General features: G+C 48.5%; 5 protein-coding genes across 7 annotated transcripts in view; 2 read left to right on the top strand and 3 right to left on the bottom strand.

Moving 5' to 3' along the window:
• Positions 1-18,070, top strand: part of LOC114452823 (NLR family CARD domain-containing protein 3-like) — a 1,046,161-nt gene that overhangs the window by 702,310 nt on the left and 325,781 nt on the right. The window lies entirely within an intron of this gene.
• On the top strand, positions 10-2,093 carry LOC114452876 (claudin-11-like). The gene is made up of 3 exons (XM_028432399.1): positions 10-455; positions 883-1,047; positions 1,560-2,093. The coding sequence occupies exons 1-3, from the start codon at positions 230-232 to the stop codon at positions 1,817-1,819; spliced, it is 651 nt and encodes a 216-aa protein (XP_028288200.1). The 5' UTR covers positions 10-229; the 3' UTR covers positions 1,820-2,093.
• Positions 3,477-6,813, bottom strand: LOC114452844 (probable cationic amino acid transporter). The gene is made up of 7 exons (XM_028432349.1): positions 6,513-6,813; positions 6,203-6,439; positions 5,905-6,122; positions 5,680-5,826; positions 5,390-5,598; positions 4,537-5,315; positions 3,477-4,018 (listed from the first exon to the last, which is right to left on the bottom strand). The coding sequence occupies exons 1-7, from the start codon at positions 6,811-6,813 to the stop codon at positions 3,633-3,635; spliced, it is 2,277 nt and encodes a 758-aa protein (XP_028288150.1). The 3' UTR covers positions 3,477-3,632.
• On the bottom strand, positions 9,172-10,542 carry LOC114452886 (60S ribosomal protein L22-like 1). Its single transcript, XM_028432416.1, has 4 exons — positions 10,466-10,542; positions 9,775-9,888; positions 9,468-9,589; positions 9,172-9,383 (listed from the first exon to the last, which is right to left on the bottom strand). The coding sequence occupies exons 1-4, from the start codon at positions 10,472-10,474 to the stop codon at positions 9,239-9,241; spliced, it is 390 nt and encodes a 129-aa protein (XP_028288217.1). The 5' UTR covers positions 10,475-10,542; the 3' UTR covers positions 9,172-9,238.
• LOC114452882 (eukaryotic translation initiation factor 5A-1-like) lies at positions 12,919-17,045 on the bottom strand. 2 transcript variants are annotated; one of them, XM_028432411.1, is made up of 5 exons: positions 16,987-17,045; positions 15,384-15,571; positions 14,381-14,485; positions 13,467-13,598; positions 12,919-13,243 (listed from the first exon to the last, which is right to left on the bottom strand). In XM_028432411.1, exons 2-5 carry the CDS (start codon positions 15,549-15,551, stop codon positions 13,178-13,180), a joined length of 471 nt encoding a protein of 156 aa, XP_028288212.1. In that variant the 5' UTR covers positions 15,552-15,571; positions 16,987-17,045; the 3' UTR covers positions 12,919-13,177. The 2 variants fall into 2 exon arrangements, with proteins under 2 accessions (XP_028288212.1, XP_028288211.1); XM_028432410.1 differs by having other exon boundaries at positions 16,897-16,988.

Here is an 18,070-nt window from a genome sequence, read left to right as displayed (position 1 = left end):
TGGAGCAGCTCTAACGGGGCAGACCTGTTGCTGTTTAATCTGGATTTTATTAAGATTTAAAACATTTTATTTCGTCCAAACTCTTCATTTTTTGCACTTTTTCTCAGACAGTGGGGATTACTTTTTAATCCCTGCGCACTGATAAAGAATTCAATCTAACGCCTTCCTGAAGATTAACCAACAGAACTCCTTTTTTTTGGAACGCGTAAAAACGCACGCCAGGCTCTCCATGGCGCACATGTGCAGGCTGCTCACCGGCAGCGCAGCCAGCTGCGCGGGCTGGGTCGGGATCATCGTCGCAACGGCCACCAACGACTGGGTCCGGACCTGCGACTACACGGTGGCTACCTGCGTCCGCATGGACGAGCTGGGCTCCCGGGGCCTCTGGGCTGAGTGCGTCATCTCCCCGTCGCTTTATCACTGCGTGGCGCTCACCCAGATCCTCACGCTGCCCGGTGAGAGAGAGGAGGTCTGAGGGGTTAACTGCTGAATGGCATCATTCACTGATTCATGAGTTAACGCTGATTCTGTGTGGGTAGAATGAAGGGTTAAAGTTATTTTATGTGAGAGACACAGAATGAGGGCAGGCTGCTTCTTTAACATGCACAGTCCTTAAATTAACTCTTAAATTCTCTGTTCTAATGTGTTCTACACCCCCGGCCCTCCTGTATTTAAATATATCTGTACTGTTATAATCAGAAGCACCTTCCAGCCTCTGAGGATAATCTGATTCCCATCAGGACTTTGGCCCGGCCCAGAGCCTCTCTGCACATTCCTGACTGTAAACTTGTCTCTGTGAGAGCGCCAGAGGTGAGCTGAGGAAGACCAACAGATGCTTCATCTCTCTCTCTCTCTCTCTCTCTCTCTGTCTCTGTCTCTCAGCTTACGTCCAGACGTCCCGTGCTCTGATGATCTGCGCGTGCCTGCTGGGTCTCCCCGCCATGCTGCTGGTCCTCACGTCCATGCCCTGCGTCCGGCTGCAGAACGACACCTCAGCCATCAAGCACTGCCGCGCCCGAGTGGGAGGCGTCCTCTTCATCCTCATGGGTGAGGCAGCACCGTCAGCGACTCACAGAATGGTCTCAGGGTGTAGGCAGAGCAGGTGTAGGCCAGCAGACCTCATGCAACACCAGGCTGTCACCCAGGAAGCTTCATTTGTCACAGATGTTGGACATTCATCAGGAGTCCCCTGGTGGACCCATGATGCAGCCGGGTTCATTGAGTTTTAGACGTACACCCACAAACACAGCTCCTATTATATTAAATAATGTTTAGTTTGTGGACACAACAGAATTATCTTTGTTTCAGAGGACAGCGTGGGCTTCAGTGAACAGTTTTAGAGTCCAGTAGTTACAGTACTTAGGTCTCTCCTGGTTGCAGGAGGGAGGGGTGGCAGGGTGGGGGGGGTCAGGGTTCAGCAGCTCAGCTTCATCCTGACCGGGTCCATCTGCCAGGCTGTCCTGCTTCCTGTGGGATGAGACAGTTACTTCCTGTCCTCCTCCTCGGGGACAGACCCTCAGTGTGTTGGGTGAACTGTAACGACTGTCTCTCCGTCACAGCTGTGTGCGCCCTCATCTCCACCATCTGGTTCCCCATCGGCGCTCACAGAGAGGAGGGGCTGATGTCCTTCGGCTTCTCCCTGTACGCCGGCTGGGTCGGCACCGCCCTCTGCCTCCTGGGGGGCTCCGTCATCTTGTGTTGCCAGCCCACCGACCTGGGAATCCCCAGCAGGGAGAACAGCTTCTACTACTCCAGACAGAGGGGCACGGCCACGCCGCTCGACCCCCCCGCCAACCACGCCAAGAGCGCACAGGTGTGAAGCAGGGCCGCCCCCCACCCCGTCAGTCCGGACCGTCACAGTTAAAGCTCACATGTCTGGAGACTGACTTCTGTCTTTAAAACCAGATCAGTGGAGGCTTCATTTCCTGTACGTACACTCAGTGTTTCACTCCTTCCTCAGACAGGAAGTAACGCTTTCCTTTCCTGACCATGACCTGGAGTTAACCCTGTCCTGCCAGGATGGCAGGTCTCCTCAGCCTGTAGATTTAGATCTGACTTGTTTCTCTTTTAAAACGATTATTATTATTAACAGCATGAACACTTTTCTAACATATAATGAAGCGTAGTTTACGTCTTTAACCCTTCGCACACAGGTTGGTTCATTTAACTCTTTCTCTACATTTTCACAGCATTATCGATATAATAAATATTAACCCTTTATGTATAATGTAACATGGTTGTCGAGTGCTACAAATAAAAAGTTGAATCTTTTCACTCTGATGATTTATTATTATTAAATCCCTCAAACACAAACGCTCTCATTTACACAGCAGTAAACACCATTCACACAAACAGCAAAGCACAAAGAGCTGCAAACACAGACACACAAACACAGGCGTGGTGTTCAGAGTGGAAATCACAGCAACACTGAGCAGGGTCAGCCAGGAGCAACAGGTCACCTCCGTCACATCCACTCATTATTCAGTGTTTAGGGTTCCAAATCAAAGCAGACTAACATTTGGAGCAGACTCCACCCACCTACTGTTTTGTATGTATGGAGCTTTATTGCATCAGTTGTTATCATAACAGCTGTGGGACACTGTGGACTGCTGTGATGAACAAGAACTCAAAGATTGTGACACAAAAGCTGATCAGTGTTTCAGCCTTCTGGGTAACACTAGCCAGCATTAGCTTGCTAGCTATGTACATATCATACCTTCCTGTTTGCTAATTAATAAATGATGTTATAAGGTAAACGACTCACTAATGTCATAGTGAGTCAAATATGATCAGGGTGGATATGATTGTTAACTTCCTCATAGCTGCAGGATGCTAGCTGCGGGTTGTTTGTTGTTTTGTTTGTTGGCTTTGGCTTTGTTTGCTCGTTAATCTTATCAGAGTGGATGTGAGAGTGATAGTAGAAGCGTTCAATCACACACATGATCAAGGGTCTTCTAATAATCTGCTTCCAGCTCTGATGTGTTACCAGGCTCAACAATCACATGACCAACACTCAAACATGGAGGACAGAGCTGCATGTGGAACTGGACCTCATCACTTCATCACATCATCAGAAGCCAACAGCAAGAAAACTTTGTGTTACTGTGTCCCTCACTCAGAGGGAAGTGCTGATGAAACACCACGGAGTCTACAGCAAACTGGAGGCTGGAGGACCTCCTGGAAGCTGGAGAACTTCCTGGAGGCTGGTGGACCTCCTGGAGGCTGGAGGACCTCCTGGAAGCTGGAGAACTTCCTGGAGGCTGGTGGACCTCCTGGAGGCTGGTGGACCTCCTGGAAGCTGGAGAACTTCCTGGAGGCTGGTGGACCTCCTGGAGGCTGGTGGACCTCCTGGAGGCTGGTGGACCTCCTGGAGGCTGGAGGACCTCCTGGAAGCTGGAGAACTTCCTGGAGGCTGGTGGACCTCCTGGAGGCTGGAGGACTTCCTGGAGGCTGGAGGACTTCCTGAAGCTCCAGCAGCTGCTGTTGACCTCACTCCGTGAGTCACCTGATGGGATGTGTCCTCCACAAAGACATCCACTCTGAGCACATCGTCTGATGTTTTCATGTGAAATATGACTTGAGTTTTGGTTTAGTTTTATATTGTTTAGGTTGTTTTTAAACGCATCCTGTATTCAGTCCTCTTCATCATTAAACCCAAAGTTGGTCCTTCCTCCGGACCTGCCGCCTCTGCTCACGGGCTGACCTCCTCCTCCAGACTGGTATCCATACTGGTCACCAGTATCCTCATACCGGCCCTGCTGCTGCTCCCCCTTCTCATCCTGGTTCTCCTCCTGGTACTGGTTCTCCTGCTGGGAGTGGTACCCCCTCTCCTCTGGGGCAGACCAGCCCTGGTAGGGTCTCTCCTCCTGTTCCTGGGGGTAGAGGTCATCGTCGGGGGAGAAAGTGTCGTCCAGGTGGTCGTCGTAGCGCTGGTAGGAGCTGGCGTGGGCCTGCTGCTCGCGGGCGTTCAGCTCCAGCGTGCTGTGCCACACTCCATAGCAACCGTAGATCAGCAGACCTGCAGACCAGAGAGAGCGGGTGGAGACGTCAGGCTGTGAGCGGTATCAGGCTGCACGAGCTCCGGGCGGAGGCACACATCTGCCAACCAACTGCTCACTACAGTCACACACTGACACACACACAGGATGATTCTGCAGCTTCACAGTCAGTCTGAATCTACTGTGAGGGACACCGTATGAAGACGGACATGGACCTGGAGTCTCTGAGCGTCTATATGACTGGCAAACTCTCAAACTGAACGCAAAGGAACTGAATCCAGATGTGAAAACCAGATGTGCTGCCAGCCTAAACTGGTCTTATTTATGGATGATCAGTCGATGGATTTTCTTGTACTAGAACATTAGGATAATTAACCCTTGGGTGTGACTTTAATTTACTACCTTCTTGTGTGACAAAAATGTCCACCTCCAAAAAAAACGTCTATAAAAACTTCACAGATTAATATTAACAGGCTTAACGAGCTATTTTAAGATCAGATCACAGCTAGCTGGACACGTCACCAACATTTGAACTCACCTATGAGGCACCAGATGGTGAACCTGGCCCAGGTGAGCGGAGACAGTTTCAACATGAGGTAGCTGTTGACCATGATAGCTGCTGCGGGGACAAACGGCACACACGGCGCCATGTAGGGGAGCTTCCGTGCACTCTCCGGCTGCTGTAAGATGGTGATCAGAAGCTTCACCACGGACCCCATCATGAGCATGGCCATCAGGCCTGAGAAGATGGCGCCGGCCCCTGAGCCCTGCTCAACGCCAAAGATGATGGTAGACCAGAGGAAGAAGCATGTGAGGAAGAGTAGAAGGGTGCATCTGGTCACTATGCGGCCGGTGACCGGGGTGGGCCGGGCTGATGAATCGGGCATTCCCAGCCGCAGCCGCAGGGTGTAGTAGTGACCTCCTAGGAGCCTTTTCAGCAATGAGGCGTGGCCTGTGTGGAAATTAGAATCATCTGCATCCCCCTCGGTCCCACCAGCGTGGTAAGACCCGTCATTGTCCGAGCCTCCGATCAAAATCTGGTCATCTTTGGTGGGGACAGAGCCGCCATCCTGATGCTTCAGACCATCCACGTCCACCTCACTGTCATACTGGTGCGTGCCGGTCTGTTCATCGGGCTGGTAGCGCAGTAAGAGCACACACACACTGACCAGAGTGTAGGCCAGCAGGGTGCCGATGGACATCATCTCAATCAGGTCCCTGAGGCTCACCAACAGAGCCAGGATGGCCGCCAGGCTCCCCGACACCACACACGCCACTGTGGGAGTGTGTGTGAGCGCAGACACGTATGACAGAAACCTTTGGACACAAGGAACAAGTTCCTGTTAAAGTTTCTTCTGACAGTGTGTGTGTGTGTGTGTGTGCCTCCTCACCTGAACAGCAGTCCGTCTCGTGCCATGGCGTAGATGACCCTGGGCATCGGGAACAGGGAGCCCAGCAGAGAGACCGTCAGCCCAGCTATGGAGCCAACAGCCACGATGTACTTTCCCCACATGAAGCCGTGCACGGCGAACATCTCCATTAGAGGAGCCGAGCTGTCGATCAGGTTGCAGGGAACCATGAGAGTCAGGATCACACTCACCTGTGAGGAGGGAGGACAGGGAGAGGCGTGAGACGACCTGAGTCTAATGACACATTATAGGTGCAGACCTGGTGTACTGACCGACACGTAGGCAGTGAGGCAGGTGACCAGTGAGGCCGTGATGGCGTAAGGGATGGAGGTGTTGGGGTTTTTTGCCTCCTCGCCAGTTGTTGCAATGATGTCAAAACCGATGAAGGCGTAGAAACAAGTTGCTGCACCCTGCATCACCTGAACAGGAGCAAGAAGGTCTTACAGTAAACTCCGACCAAGTGATTCACCTTAAACCAGAACCCTGCGGTACCTCACCCCAGACCAGCCGTAAGGCAAGAACCTGCCACCCTCCCAGTTGCTGGCAGAGAGGAAGAAGAGCCCGGCAATAATCATGAAGATCCAGACTACCAGGTTGACCACGTTCAGGATGTTGTTGAAGCCCACTGAGTTACGCACTCCGAGAGCGATGATGACCGTGACGAGCAGGGCGATGAACAGGGCCAGCAGGTCGGGGTATGTGTCCTCACCCTTACCTGGGACAGAACAGAGACACAGCACACACATGTACACCAACTCCTCAAAAACCCTCAATGCTTCAGTGATCCAGACTGACCGAGTCCTCTGAGCGTGCCCAGGTGTGTTATCATGTAGTTACTGATGCTGTGATTGGCCAGCGAGTCGAACATGCTGCTGAGAGCTGACGCCCCTGCCGCCGTGCCGATCAGGTACTCCAGGATCAGGTTCCAGCCAATGAAAAATGCCACAAACTCTCCGACCGTCACGTAGCTGTAGGTGTAGGCTGAGCCGGTCGTTTTGGGGACACGGACACCGAACTCTGCATAGCACACACCTTCAAGACAAACAGAAACAAGTGGCTGTAGGTGCGCGGTAAGAGTCCTGATCCTCACGTCTCAGACTATTACCTGAGAGTATGGACGCCAGTGCGGCGATGATGAAGGACAGGATGACCCCTGGGCCAGCCATCGCCTTGGCGACGAGCCCAGCGACCACATACATCCCTGTGCCAACGCAACTGCCGACCCCAAGCGACACCAGATCCACGGTGGTCAGGACCTTCACCAGTCCAACATGAGATCCCTCCACCAGCTCTGTGAGGTCGTCTGAGGCCTGAGCCATGGAGCCCATGGGTTTGGTCCGCAGCAGGCGGGAGTACATGTTGTACCAGGCGTCACCCAGAGACACGCGGCCCAGCCACGCCGCCATCACTACACCTGGTTATGACCTGCGGATGCTGATGTGTTACTCAGTCCTCCCTTTCCTCCGTCACTGCCTCCGTCATAGTTTGGCCATCATCACACCGGCTGGCTCAAGATCTTCTGATGAACGCAGCCCCGACCGGAGGGCGGAGTCTCTGTGAAGAGAGGAGGAACACAACTTTACCAGTTCTGCATGACCGACAGACCACGGGTGACTTTGTTTTGTGCCTTTTTTGCTTGTTTGGTCATTTACATATGTGTTTTTTTTGTTTCTCTTTGCGGTTTTGGACCTTTTTGTAGATTTGACAATCTCACACATTTATGCGAGGTCCTGAGAAACTTTTTCGAGATCTCATTGTGGTCGAGTTTTTCAATAGAAATCATTAACAGCTTGGACCTGTGGCTCCCTATGATCCCCTGGGGCCTGGAGGATCTGTAGCTGAAGATACGATCAGCTGCTCGCCTCACTCACCAGAGCGAGACTCCCTTTCTGAAATATTGATGAAGGATCCACTTTCACAACGGAAATACGACTAAGGAGGCAAAAACTGAACCAGGCACAAAACAGCTCCTAGCTGTGTGGACCTTCTGCTTCACACTCAGACGACACTCAGGCGGCATCAATCAGCACATCAGCCGGACCAACGTCAACAGGTCGGACCACACAGACTGAGGACCGTCTCCGGTCTACAGACAGCTATCATAAACATCCAACCTGTTTAGAGATACACACCAGAACTCACAGGTCCTCCACTCACTGGTTGTGGGTGTCCCCTCCTGAGGCAGAGCCTGAGGCCTCTGGTCTGGTCCCTGTCCTCTGCTGAGCTGCAAGAAATGGTGCCGAGCAGAGACAGCGGCGTTAAATGATTCAGACCAGGTGACCTGCTGATCAAATATTCATCACCTGAGCCTGAACTGGGGCGTGTGCTTCAGGAGGAGGTATGTTCACAGGGCTGAGAACTGACCAGCTGTGCATGTGTGTGAAATATTGTTTCTAATGTTTGAAAACCTGCAGCAGAAACAGCTCAGTTTATGGCTTCAGTTTGGTTTTATTAAAGGTCCAACAGCCACACACGCCTACAGGGACATAAAATGGCCACGAAATGTGGGGACATTCCACCTGAAGCGTCGGGCCGGCCCTCTGTGGACCTGTACAGCATGTATGTGATGTATTGTTGCTGTAATCCGACACTCAGAGTCAGATTACCTGCAGACACTGTTACTCTCTCTGAGGCTGGGCAGCTACTCTTCATCTCGTTGGGACCCTAAAGTCAAACCCGTGTGCATGTTTTTATTTATTTCTATCAGGTTTTAGATTGTGTTGATTACCTGTCGGCTGAGGCGCTTCAGTCTAACGCCACATTTCTCAGCCTCTTTCTTCTTCTCTCCTGGTGCTGGTCTTTGCTGTTAAATGATTTACTGGTTGTTGTTATTTGCACTCTGGTGATGACTTGTGGACAAATGAGCTCAAACAGAATCTCATAATCAAAGATCAGTGTGTGTCTGCAGTGTGTAACTGCATCAGTCATGTGTGAGTCTTCACCTGGAGCCTGGAGACGCCAGCAGCCGCCGAGGAGCGCCTGAAGGTGGAGGCATTCCTCCGGCTGCGTGTTTTATACACAACAGATGAAGGAACAGGACAGAGTCCAGGCGGGGAGGGCAGCAGCAAATCAAAACATCCTTTTCTGTTTCAGGGGATTTCATGTGTTCGTGCAGGAGCGCAGAGACACGCCGCCAACGTCCTGCCGGCCTGAACCCGAGGACCGTCTCCAGTGGACAAAAGATCTTCTGGGCAGACAGATGCTGGATAAACATGTTCTGAGATGTTAGTGTTCTTTCACTTTAGCTTAGAACTACATCTCCCATAAGCCTTTTCTGCAGCTCCAGCTGCTCCACCTCACAGCCCTGTCTTATGGCTGCATCTGATTGTTGTCCTTTCTCAGCTTTGTGGCGTCTTTGTTGTATTGTGTCAACTTTTCTGGGAGTTTTGTAGTGATTTAATATCTTTGTAGTCATTTTGTTGTGTGTCTTTTTTTCTAAAGGTTTTACACAGTTGTAGTTTTGAGTGTTTGGCCTCGTGTATCAATTTTTGTCACTTGTTTGATTCATTTTCACTGTAAAGTCATTTTAGGACACCTCCGTTTTATTGTGGTCAGGTGTGATGTGCAGCGCTGCCTGGTGGCTGCTCAGTGAACTGCAACAGCAGGACTTGATTAGGCTGCTTTGTGGGTTCTGTTGCCTTTCCCACTTAACACGTCTAACATCTGTGTGTGTGTGTGTGTACTGGATGAAGATGTCAAGAACCAATCAGAAAGGTTTTGTGCGGCAGGTTTTTGCCTCTTCGTACAAACACAGAACAGCTCAGTTCTTTTCTTCCACCTTTATTTTCTCGCTGACACACACACACAGTCGTGGCGCTCTGCTGCAGCTCTTTACTCGTCTGCTTCCGACTCCTCGTCGTCTTGGCTGATCTGGAAGTAACGCAGCTCGTACGTCTCCTTGTCGGACGCCACCACCCTCAGCCAGTCGCGCAGGTTGTTCTTCTTCAGGTACTTCTTCGTCAGGTACTTCAGGTACCTGAAGGACACAGCGTTTAGTCACGTCTCTGGTTTCAACAGTCTCTGTATTTGATGCAGGACATGGACACGTGTGGCGCCTCACCTTTTGGAGAACTGCTTCTCAGACGTGACGTTGATCTTGTTCTTCATGCGGCCGACCTGGACGATGTTGCCCAGATTTCCTGTCTTCCCGTTGACCTTGATCCTCTCTTTGAGGAAGGTTTCCTATTGGACAGAGCACAGTGATGCACTAGGGAAGAGAACCCTAGTAAGCGAGGAGCTAGGGAAGGGCGCCCTAGTCCGGACATGAGGTCAGCTGCTGCCATGATCACTAATTTAACCCTTTCATTATTTCCTTACACTTGTTAAGACTGTGATCACAGAGGACAGTCGCTGAGGTAAACACTTACAAAGTTAGCAGAGTCCAGGATGCCGTCCTCCACAGGGTGCGTCAGGTCCAAGGTGAACTTCCAGGAAGCTCCTTTTCTGGACTTTTTGCCAACAGTCGGCCTTTTCTGCTTGATCTGAAACAGAAATGTGTCCAATGTCCAGTGTGGCACAGAAAGACATTTTATCACAACCTTCAGACTCACAGCACAGTCCTTAAACTATATTAATATATGTTGAAATAAGGGCTCTCGGCATTAAACGCGTTAAAAGTAATATTTTTAACATGTATAATTCTGGTACTGACATTTCAGTACGACTGGTTACCTCATTAACCCCTTCCGATAGTTGATACTGTGTAATATATCTGGTACATTTAAGCCGAACTGACCTTTGTGTCGTAACCGACACGGAGAAATACAATAACCACAGAATAAACACATAACAGCGCGGAGAAATCCACGCAAGTCTTCAAACATCGTTTACTTCTATGGTCCCCGGTCTACCGCCAGACTGACACATGTTCGGGCTACAAGCTAAAGCTAACTTTGCTAGCTGCGTCATTTTTCTGTTCTCATTAACACAATCCACACCCGGCGTGTTGACAGCGTGTAACTGACGTGATGATGTTTTATGTTTGCGAGTGAGCGATGACCGGTTTGAAGAATAAAGTTTTAAAATTGAGGAAATCGAGGAGGAGCGGACAGGACTCACCGGCGCCATGTTGAAGGGCTTGAGCGAGAGAGGGTGAAGCGGAGGTGACGCAGCGGTGACGTAGGACGCAGAATGTAACGCCCTTACCAAATATGGTAAACACAGTTCAAATAAACACAGGAATGTGGAAAAACTGGACATTTTTAGATTGTTTGAATGCAGACTGATGGCTCTAAAAAGAAATTCATTACTGCACAACTTAAACGCTTTGAATCTGGAATATTATAAAATAAATAATATAGTTACATAAATTATAGTTACAAAAACAAAGCATGTCAGAGGTTAAGGGGGAGTAGGTCCAAAGGTCAGCTGCTGCCCAAACACACCCAAAGGATAAACCTGCTGATCCAGGCCAATCATTGACGACATCCTCTTCACTCTCTCTCACACACTCTCTCTCTCACACACACACACACTCTCACACACACACACACAGGGCCTCTGCCCTGCCCCATTCACTCAGCTGTGTTTCTAAATCCCTCCTGATGAGTCAGAGAAACCTGAACAGGTCTGATAGGTAGAAACAGAGGAGAAAAAAAAAAGGAGTTTGCCTCCTCTTCCTCTTTTTTTCCCCTCTCTGTGGTTCAACATGTGGCTCAGTGTAGATATGCATGATTCATCTTCACTTTACAGGGCGTGTCTGCGGCTGCCATGATTTCAGCTACACGACAGAAGATGCTCCAGACCTGCTCCACAGCAGACATTTTGACTGAGAGCGAGGAGATAAACAACAAGAGGCGGAAAAAATGCTGCAGAACTCAAAATGGCTGCAGCAGCCCTCTGTCCTCTTCATGGGTTTTATATATCCTTTAATAAATAATGAATATGTCCGATATGTAGTCGATGTTCTACCACACATGGATCTGGTTATCCTTACCCACAATCCTCTGCACGGAGGAAGATGTCACATGGCTGCGCTGCCAAGTAAACACACCATAAAACATTTTTTAGTAACACCAACAGAACTCAGCCAGACGTCACTTTGTAATCATTTAATTCAGCATTAACATTATGTGAGCACTAGGGGCAAAGTTCAAGCCGCCATGTTGGGACAGCATGTACGTCTGAGGGCGGCTGCAGTTTGTAATAACAGTAAAAAGCAGTAAAAAGACATACTGTGAGGTTTAATACAGCGAAAGTATCGTCTTAATTTGAAACTAAACCCTTCATGTTTGCATGCTGTGGTGGGAGTCCGGAAACACAAACTGAACTTCTGCTGCTAGCAGCTATCTGCTCGTATCAACTGGACGGACACGTCCAAAACACCCGCAGCCTTCTGAACACCGCGTCAACATCTCCTCCTAGATTTTCACACGGCCAAGGATTTACAGGTTCGGTTACATTTCTGAAATTTCAAATAACATGAGAGAAGTTCCCCAGGCAGCTCCTGGAACACGTGTCCCTCCATGAGAATCAGCTGTTTGTGTGGTACGTTACTTTCCATCCCAGCACTCAGGTGAAAGTCATCGTGTCACAAAAGCAACAAATAACCACGAAGGGAAAGTTTTGAACTTGAATTTTAGCATTTTCATCATTTTTTTTTCGAGACAGAAAACCAGACGTCGTTTGCAGTTTTTGTCCATTTGTTTCATGGTTTTATTTTGCCATCTCCAGTCAGGTGACAAAGGCCTCAAGTGAACAAAAAGTTTGCAACTCTACCACCCTCCCCATCCCGATCGAGTCCCTCAAAAGAAACACACACCTCACTGCAAACCGCCTCCCACATTTTTTCCTTTTTTTTTTTCTCGGAGGCCCACACCGCTACACACTCACGCCTTTTTAAAACAAAGCAGAATACTTTTTGTATTTTTTTTGGGGGGGTGGGTTGGGGGTCGGGGGTTGGGGGATGGCCGGAGGGGCAAAGCCTCGGCTGCCCTGGCGGATCAAGAGGTGTGAGCGTGCGGGACCCTCACGCCTCTCAAACTTCTACAGACAGAGAGTGGCATCACAAGGAGGAAACTCACAGAAGCTTCTGTTCTTAAGGAGGAAAAACAAAAAAAACAAAACATTTCTCTTTTCTTGGTTTTAGAGCTTTGACATGCTGGGTGGACCTCAAGTGCTTGTAAGTGCTAGCCACCACCAATCCCAAAGACTAGGAGGGGAAAAATTAAAATGACGGACCTCTTCGCACCCGGTCCACTCAGGAACCGGAGCAGAGGCCATGCTGGAAAGCGGGATGGCTGCTAGAGGGACAACCTAGAGCAGAAATCTGTATCTACAGGGGCATCCCTCCCTCCCTCCCTCCCTCCCTCCCACTGCTGGAACAACTCAAAATCTGCCCCCCCTCCCTTCCCTTCCCTCTAAAAGGCTTTAGACCTGCTATTAATCATCCTAAAGAATATAAAAAAATAATCATACAAAAGCTGAATCCCGTTGTTATTTAAACATTCAGGAATGTGAGTGGCAAACCAACACTTCGAAGGCAAAAATAAGCAGGAATGAGCGACTGATCATTATTTTTGAACTTGTTTTATATAAAGTAGATTGTTACCAAACAAAACCTCAGTGATCAGGCAGAGGACCACATTCCCAACAGCAATGAAAAGAGAAACGAAAGGGGGAGAAAAAAAAAAAATTTAGATCAATGAGAGAAATCACAACAGAATGATTGAGGTTGTCTGTGAAGGCCGACGCTTTGGTGACAGAACCAATGAAAATGCAAGAGACTGGTTGTGGGTGGTGCTTGTTGCCTGGGCAGCAAAGTCCGTCTCCCTATTTGCCGGAATAGACCTTGGTAGCGACAGCACATTCCTCCCCCATGGCAGAAATCACGGTGACCTGCGGAGAGCACACACACACACAACGTGTTCGAGTCAATCATCTGAAACGTTAAACTCCCCCCAGACTCCCCCCGAGGGAGGACTTCAGGCTCTGATTCAGGCCTCTGCATCCCGCTGCCTGCTAAAGATAGTATTCCTGTTTCAGGAGTCTAAAGCTAATAAAAACATGATTTTAGAGACCTGGACATATACTGATCCATCCTCTAAGAATGCAAACTCACCATGAAGTCTTCACCCGCCTCGAACTTTGCTTCGATTTCCTTGCCGATTTCATTCTCGGGGACGCGCAGGTCCTCTCTGATGTCGCCGTTGTCACTCATCAAGGACATGTAGTTCTCGTTGATGTTCACCAACTGGGGAAGTCAGAGAACCACCATCAGAACAGATCAATACTAATAATGTTCGTTACAGATCTATGTACAGCATGCTGAATGCAGAACTTCCCAGGTGAATGTGGGAGCCTGGCCCGCAGTGCACAGCTCAGCAAATTCAAAAACCTTTTAATGAACCCATCCAAAGTATCTACAGACAGCTGGAAAGGACAGTAACTGAAGCAACACCTCCAAGTCCGATAAAAAAAAAAATCAATCTGGGATAAAACCAGGTAAGCAGCAACCTGCGGGCGGAGAAGTGTTGCCTTCCAAAGACTAAACACTTTGGAAAGTGTGGGAGGTGACACCTGGGATCACAAGTGTCGACCTCTTGGCCTGTATTGGGTGTTTAGGCAGACTGACACTTCCAACATGGTGAGAGCTCCTCAGAAACATGAGTATGCTCATATTTATCCACAATCACACAAGGACAGAGATGACCGAGCTCTAGAAGTGCAGGCAGACTGACGGCTAATCATCTGACAACAGTTAGCATCATTTAATAAGCACAGTTGTCAAAACTGTTTGTTCTAAAGTCATGTTTCTGTGTTATCTGACCGCTAACATGTGAGCCTCTGAGGGGAGCAGGCCTCTCTGTTTGCTCTGGTCACTCATCGTCAACACTGTAGCACAGATTAGCAGAGCAGGGATGCTAACTCACAGGCATATGTCAGCGTGACGGAGCATTAGCAGCGCTGAGGTGTGAGCTGCTTCAGCTGTGGTCACAGGTCCGTTCTAACCGATCACAAAGCTCTGTACACTACCTGATAGTCTGTTCTCTTGATGGTGGGGACATCCATGTTGTGGGTGGATGGGCACATATCTTCATACTTCTTGTTGGTGAAGATGTCAATACCAACCAGGTTAACCTACAAGAAGGAGGAGACCATGGTTAATATAAACAAAAAACAAACATTTGATGAATTACCCCTTTAAACTGGAGGTCAGATGTGACGGCATGGATCACTGACCATCATGGAATTTTAGTCATCTTATTACATGATCAATCAGTCACATGAAAATGATTTACTGTGGTTTGGGGGCAGGTTTGACTTTAATACAGACGGTTTACAACTAAGTGACATCTTGTAAAATGCCTGAAGCCCCCCCCCAGGTTCTGACCAAGCCCTGCAAGTTAGGATGAGGCCTTGCATCACTGCAGTAACACTGCAGGCAGCTTGGACCAGACGGGTCTGAAATGTGAGCTCTTTAAAAGCCTCAGGTCTCCGCCGAGCGACACCTTCAACCTGGGCTAAAGCTTTAATTTTCCAAACGAGTCAAAGAGTCAGACAAACATGCCCTGCACCTCCACATGGATAAAAGTACAGAGAGTGCACAAGTCTGAGCAACGCAACAGGTTCACCTCCTCTAAACCTCATGTGGACATCATGCTACCAGGCGTCCATGGATGATCTAAGAACAGATGTTATCACACAGTGGTCCTGCAGTCAAGATGCATCTGTATCATGTAGACAGGTTTTACTTCTCTCCACTGTGTGGACGCAGAATCCATCAACTGAACACCTAATTTGTCATGTGACTGCTGGTCACATGCAAGTCAATCAGGGCCGAGTTAGAGGAGAGCAGATTGTCTCCTGCAATCCTTTTAGTGGAAACGGTTTAGTTTTAATTGACACAAGGTTTTCAGTGTGTTCCGATGGTTAAGCTTCAACTTGTCTGGCAGCTGTACTACACTAAGGTTCATCACAAAGTAACAGAAACTGAAACAGCTGTTTGCTTTTAGCCACAAAAGTCAGAGAGAGGTACCTTGGCATGTCCGTGCTTGCCGGTCTTGGAGGTGGACATCTCAACAATTTTGCAGGGACGTCCCTTCAGCACCACAAAGCCGTTTTTGCGCAGGGCAGAGCACTGTGTTGGGTAGGTGGCGGAGGCGCCAGACTCGCCGCTCTCGAAGTCAAGATCGGGATCTGCCATGGTGCGATGGGTCAGGGGAGCTGCAGGGGACAGTCACACAGTAAATACTCAACCAGTCACAGCAGGCAGGACTCCTGGTGGTCCACTGCACGAGGATATGTAAACACCCATATATATATAAAAATTACATAATATGAGATTATGGATTATCACCACGTAGAGACAGGTTAGGGGATACATGGCTGATGTTTCAGAAATAGGAGTTATTCCAATGTTTACATGACGCCATATTGGATAAGTGCTGTGACTGAATGATTAGGCATGAAAGGTGATCGATCAGCAGTTTAATCATGTGGTGAAGTTAGTTTCATAAATACACATGTGCAGCCTTTAATTCACCCGGTTCTGCTGAGTTTAACGGCGCCTCACGGACCCGGGTCTCTGCCCGGGACCACCGCAGCCCTTCCGGGGGGGCCCCACAGCGCCGTCCGCCGCCTTCACGCCATTATCGCGAGATCCTAAACAGAACGGTGCAGCAGCCACGAGCTGCGCCGCAACTTCATTTAAATGCGAATTTATTAATAATAATAATAATAAAAACTGCGGCGCAGCTAACGAACGTGTTAGCATGTTCAGCACGAGGCCGGCCGGCTGCGCCACTTTTTTTTTTTTTTTTTTTAAATGTCTGTTAGCAAACAACTCAACCCAAACTGCGCGACTAATCGACCAACTCACATTAGCCGAGGGGTTAACACGACAGGAAAACAGCGCTCATCGGGGGGATTAACACGTTAGCGCACGCTGTAACAAGTTAGCCGGCCTCGAGTTTACAACTGCAACAGCGCCAGAGAACGGCGTGAAAGCTAGCTAACAATGGCGCTAACGCCGCGTATTCACATCCCAGCTGTTTTTATTTAGGCTAAATTAAACGCTTTGTTGGTATTATCGGGCCAGCGCGGGGTTTATCGGTGCACAACATGCCCCGCTGCCTCATAAATAGCGCGTCCCGTTATCCGCCTGTGGGAGCTCATGCGACGCTAGCAGCGGCTAATCGCGTTAGCCGTCCATTCAGCTCCGTCCAAATAAAAGCCCAGATTGACGCTGGTCGGACAGCGGCCGCTCTGCGAACTGTTTAATCGATTGATATGATCAACACCAAGCCGTCGAACGTCAAGTAGAATGGCCATTTTTTTAGCGCGCGGCGAGAAAGAAGACGTTAGCGTAGAGAATGACAAGCGACTTCCACCGACCGCGCCGCCGAAGGCCGCATGTCCCTTTGATTCAGCCTGGTTACGTTAGTCAGAACATGGACACCCACACCCTGCCCTGCCACCGACTACATCCACCCAGAAACCCAATAACTACTTCCACGACTTCAAAATCCAGCGCGCGGCTACTTTAGTACCTCCGAATCTGCTCTCAGTTCACTTTAAAACCGTTGAAAGTCCACAGTTTATCCCCCCCAAGGCAGAAACACGCGCCATGCCACACTTACCTTCAAGAAAAAGAGGACCGAAAGTGCGCAGGCGCGGCCAACTTTACTGCAGCATCCGTAGAGGAAGAGGAGGGGGGAGGCGTTTATGTGTTCCGGTGGCAGCATGGCAGAAAGGGATGCCAGGTCCGAGGCCAACATGGCAACCCGGCAGCTCCCCGACGCCTTTTTTCACGTGTGTTTCACCATTATCAACATAAATATTTATTGGACAGGGTTTAATTTATGGCTGATTATATCCCACAACAGGTTTTATTATAAAAAATAGAACGCAGTGATTTTAATGATTTTATTTAAAGCCTAAAACAGAGCGAATGCATCACACAGGATCTTTAAATGTGAAAAAATTATATATTTTCAACTGTGGGCTCAGTAGCATTGCTGGGTATTAATCAAAGTAGTTTACCACATGGTTCTGCAAAGAATGTGTGTTTTTTTAGATTCATAATAACAAACAGAGACAACTATATATATATATATATATATATATATATATATATTTATATATATATATATATATAGTATATATATATATATATATATATATATATATATATAGTATATATATACTATATATATATACTATATAGTATATATATATATATAGTGTGTGTGTATATATATATATAAGTTTAAGTATACGTTTATATTTATATATTTGAATAATATATATATATATATTATTCAAATATATATATATATATAAATATAAACTTATAAAAAACGCACATGAGGGGGCACCAAGATGGCTGACCTGGTGGAGCAGGTGTCCCTCCTGAACTGAGGCTGCAGTCCTCTCTACACTCACCTGTGTGTCATCTCTAAAGACAACAACACAACAACAGCAGGAATGCTTTAGTGAGGCTAATAAAGCCTCGTTGAAGATCATTGTGTTGTTTTCTTTTAACATCCTGGTGTGCGTGTTGTGTTGTGTCTTTAACATTTAGGCTGCACGTGCTGTCAGCTTCATGAGGATGTTTTCTGAGCTCTCTGGGCCACCGTACAAAAACTGACATGACGTCACACCTGACTGGATGACCATGTAAACTGTATCTTTAACATCAGCACGCTGGCTCAGTCCTTACAG

The sequence above is a fragment of the Parambassis ranga genome, chromosome 20, assembly GCF_900634625.1.
Source record: "Parambassis ranga chromosome 20, fParRan2.1, whole genome shotgun sequence".
Lineage (NCBI taxonomy): Eukaryota > Metazoa > Chordata > Actinopteri > Ambassidae > Parambassis > Parambassis ranga.
Note: the sequence above shows the minus strand (reverse complement) of the source record. Positions and strands in the feature narration are given on the sequence as shown.

Bases quoted from the DNA above. Each gene is read 5' to 3' on its own strand.
- LOC114452876 (XM_028432399.1), top strand. From the start codon at position 230: ATGGCGCACATGTGCAGGCTGCTCACCGGCAGCGCAGCCAGCTGCGCG. The intron at 456-882 runs GTGAGAGAGAGG...TCTGTCTCTCAG, and splicing joins CCAGATCCTCACGCTGCCCG to CTTACGTCCAGACGTCCCGT. The intron at 1,048-1,559 runs GTGAGGCAGCAC...TCTCCGTCACAG, and splicing joins CGTCCTCTTCATCCTCATGG to CTGTGTGCGCCCTCATCTCC.
- LOC114452844 (XM_028432349.1), bottom strand. From the start codon at position 6,813: ATGGCGGCGTGGCTGGGCCGCGTGTCTCTGGGTGACGCCTGGTACAAC. The intron at 5,827-5,904 runs GTGAGGTACCGC...GCTCCTGTTCAG, and splicing joins TGCCTTACGGCTGGTCTGGG to GTGATGCAGGGTGCAGCAAC. The intron at 5,599-5,679 runs GTCAGTACACCA...CCCTCCTCACAG, and splicing joins GCCTCACTGCCTACGTGTCG to GTGAGTGTGATCCTGACTCT.
- LOC114452886 (XM_028432416.1), bottom strand. The intron at 9,590-9,774 runs GTAAGTGTTTAC...TCTGTCCAATAG, and splicing joins TCCTGGACTCTGCTAACTTT to GAAACCTTCCTCAAAGAGAG. The intron at 9,384-9,467 runs GTGAGGCGCCAC...TGTGTCCTTCAG, and splicing joins GAGAAGCAGTTCTCCAAAAG to GTACCTGAAGTACCTGACGA.
- LOC114452882 (XM_028432411.1), bottom strand. From the start codon at position 15,551: ATGGCAGATCCCGATCTTGACTTCGAGAGCGGCGAGTCTGGCGCCTCC. The intron at 13,599-14,380 runs GTAGTGTACAGA...TGACTTCCCCAG, and splicing joins TCAAGAGAACAGACTATCAG to TTGGTGAACATCAACGAGAA. The intron at 13,244-13,466 runs GTGAGTTTGCAT...TGCTCTCCGCAG, and splicing joins AGGCGGGTGAAGACTTCATG to GTCACCGTGATTTCTGCCAT.